The sequence below is a fragment of the Chinchilla lanigera genome, unplaced genomic scaffold, assembly GCF_000276665.1.
Source record: "Chinchilla lanigera isolate Chin_1 unplaced genomic scaffold, ChiLan1.0 scaffold00013, whole genome shotgun sequence".
Lineage (NCBI taxonomy): Eukaryota > Metazoa > Chordata > Mammalia > Rodentia > Chinchillidae > Chinchilla > Chinchilla lanigera.
In genome coordinates this window covers 25193856-25196193 of record NW_004955414.1, presented here as the reverse complement: position 1 = coordinate 25196193, position 2338 = coordinate 25193856, and the positions used below count along the sequence as shown (strand labels likewise).

At 37.0% G+C, this 2338-nt stretch overlaps 1 protein-coding gene across 2 annotated transcripts in view; it reads right to left on the bottom strand.

Moving 5' to 3' along the window:
• Positions 1-301: 301 nt before the first annotated feature.
• Positions 302-2338, bottom strand: part of Ipo7 (importin 7) — a 64190-nt gene continuing 62153 nt past the window's right edge. For both annotated transcript variants that reach the window (XM_005380260.2, XM_013511836.1), the window contains one exon: positions 302-1929. In XM_005380260.2, the coding sequence (XP_005380317.1) occupies positions 1832-1929 (98 nt within the window). In that variant the 3' untranslated portion in view covers positions 302-1831. The remainder of the gene's footprint in view (positions 1930-2338) is intronic.

The window sequence follows — 2338 nt, the reverse complement described above, 5'->3', positions numbered from 1 at the left end:
TCTGAGAGCCACCAAACAGACCCAAACCCTTGTCCCTCACCTAGGTTCCTTCAAACATCTTAAAAATAGGAAAACAGTTTTTGTTTTGTTTTGTTTTGTTGATACCAGGAATCAAACTCACGACCTTGCGCTTGCCAGGCAGGCGCTGCATCACTGAGCTATGTCCCCAGCCCAGGAAAATAGTTTGAGCCAGAAAAAAAAATATTTTTTACGTCTACTGTATCACAATTCAAAATATCTTTTGAACCTCAACCCCAACTCAGCCAAAACTTCATTCTGTTTGAGACTCTGATCTGAATGATTTTTTTTTCTTAATTATGCATTTTAAATATCAATATGTGCATTTCATTTTTACAGTTATAAATTTTCTAACCTGTTTTAGACAACAGCATGTTATAGTTTTGAATCAATTGAAATGTTGCTTTCAATTTGAAATATTATGAATACATGTGTATAAAAAATAACCCAATGTATGACTCATCTGACAGATGTTTAAAGATCAATAAAGGCTTATTTTTCAACATGCAGTTAGGAAGAGAGGGAAGCAAACCAACCTCTCTACACTGTCTTGCTGCTGGCTTAGATTTGCAGTGGTATCAATAGTGGTTTTTGGAAGGAACCATGTACCTTCAGCCCATCTAGTTAAGATCAGATACCACAATCTTCAAGAGGGGTAGAGGAGACGGGGAAAGGAGAGTGGGCAGGTGTTAAATGTCAAATTTTAAGTGTGCCTTTTGCACTCTTTCTGGGTGCAGGATAAAAAAAGGCCAATGAAAAAGAAAATTATATATAATTAGGAACAAAATTATAATTGAATCAAGACATAATAGCCAAATTAATTTTTTTAACAGACTGTATATATATGTTTAGCCATACTCTCAAGATCAACTCTTTAAGAGCAGAACTTTATATCCAATTTACATGCTTTAGATACCACCTTTCTTATACTAAGGTCTTGTATCCAAATATCCACTTGTACACTGAGAGCTTTAAGAAAAAAACAGGACACAGAGGGATTGCCATTTTTAGCAGCAATGAAGTATCACTAACCCCTTTTTACATACCGAATTCAAGTCACTATCAGAGGTGAGTGCACCACAAAGTCACTAGGTACAAAATTGCTAGTTCATTTTTAAATAACTTGAAATTATCCCCGCCCCCCACCCCATTAATCCCTTTTATAAACAGCAAACATTTTTGCTTTTATACATAGGCTAGCAGGCTTGTTTCAATATGAAAGTGCTAATTCATTTACAGATTTTTAAATCAGTTATGTAGTGCTACAATAAATGTCCAATAATCTACATAGGAACAATCTTTGATGAATGAAAATGATGAAGACAGAATAAGGCTATCAGATTACCTTATCTTATTTACATACAAAGGGTACCCAATGATAAGGAGACAGAAATCGGACAAATACTCATAGGTGTAAAAATTACATCTACCTTGAGCTTTATACTGTAAATGAGACATTTTAAATAGTCCTGTAGCCCATGCCTATTTTTTTTTCCTCAGAAAAAGAAAAGCTGCCTTCATGACATCCCCTCTTGTTTCAGATTTTCCACAGTGTCACTTGAAGCTTCAGTCAGGATCTTACTTTCTTCAAAAAATAAAGAAAATACCCACTAGTCACCACCCCCCCATCCCTCTGGTTTCTTGTCCAGTGCCAGGTTGCATGATCAGGTCCCAACTTCTGGGTTTCTTCCTTTCTTTATCCATCTATTGATCAATTAGTTTAGAGTAGATAACATGAACCAGTTCTGGAACCACTACAAGGAGGAACACAAGCTCTTCACTACAACCACACAGCAGGAAAGAAAGTGATAACTCAATTCATCCCTGGGGCTGGGCCTCCAAAATTGAAAGAACTTGGCACAACTGGAGCACTGAATTTGTATCCTCCATGCTTCTCAATCATTTTGGATTCTAGAGAACAAATAAGTGAAATTTTAATGGGGCATTCAATTGTCCTACTACTTTGGCTGGGGGGAGGAACTGACAATATTTAACAAACCAATAACCTAACCACAAGAGTAGCCAGAATGTACAGGAGTGAGAGAGCATGCCTATGCAGAGAAGATCATCTCTCCTATATGCTAGACTTCTTAGCCAATTTTCACTTTCTACTGTTAAGAAAATGAATCTATAACCACATTTTGAGTCAAATGTACCCATAAGGGCTTATCTAAAAAAGGAACAAAAATGCAACAAATCAAATGCAGACAAATGCAAAATGCTGGGGCTGGAGATTTAGCTCAGCGGCACAGCGCCTGCCTGGCAAGTGCAAGCTCGTGAGTTCGATTCCCAGTACCAGAAAAAAACCAAAACGGAAAAA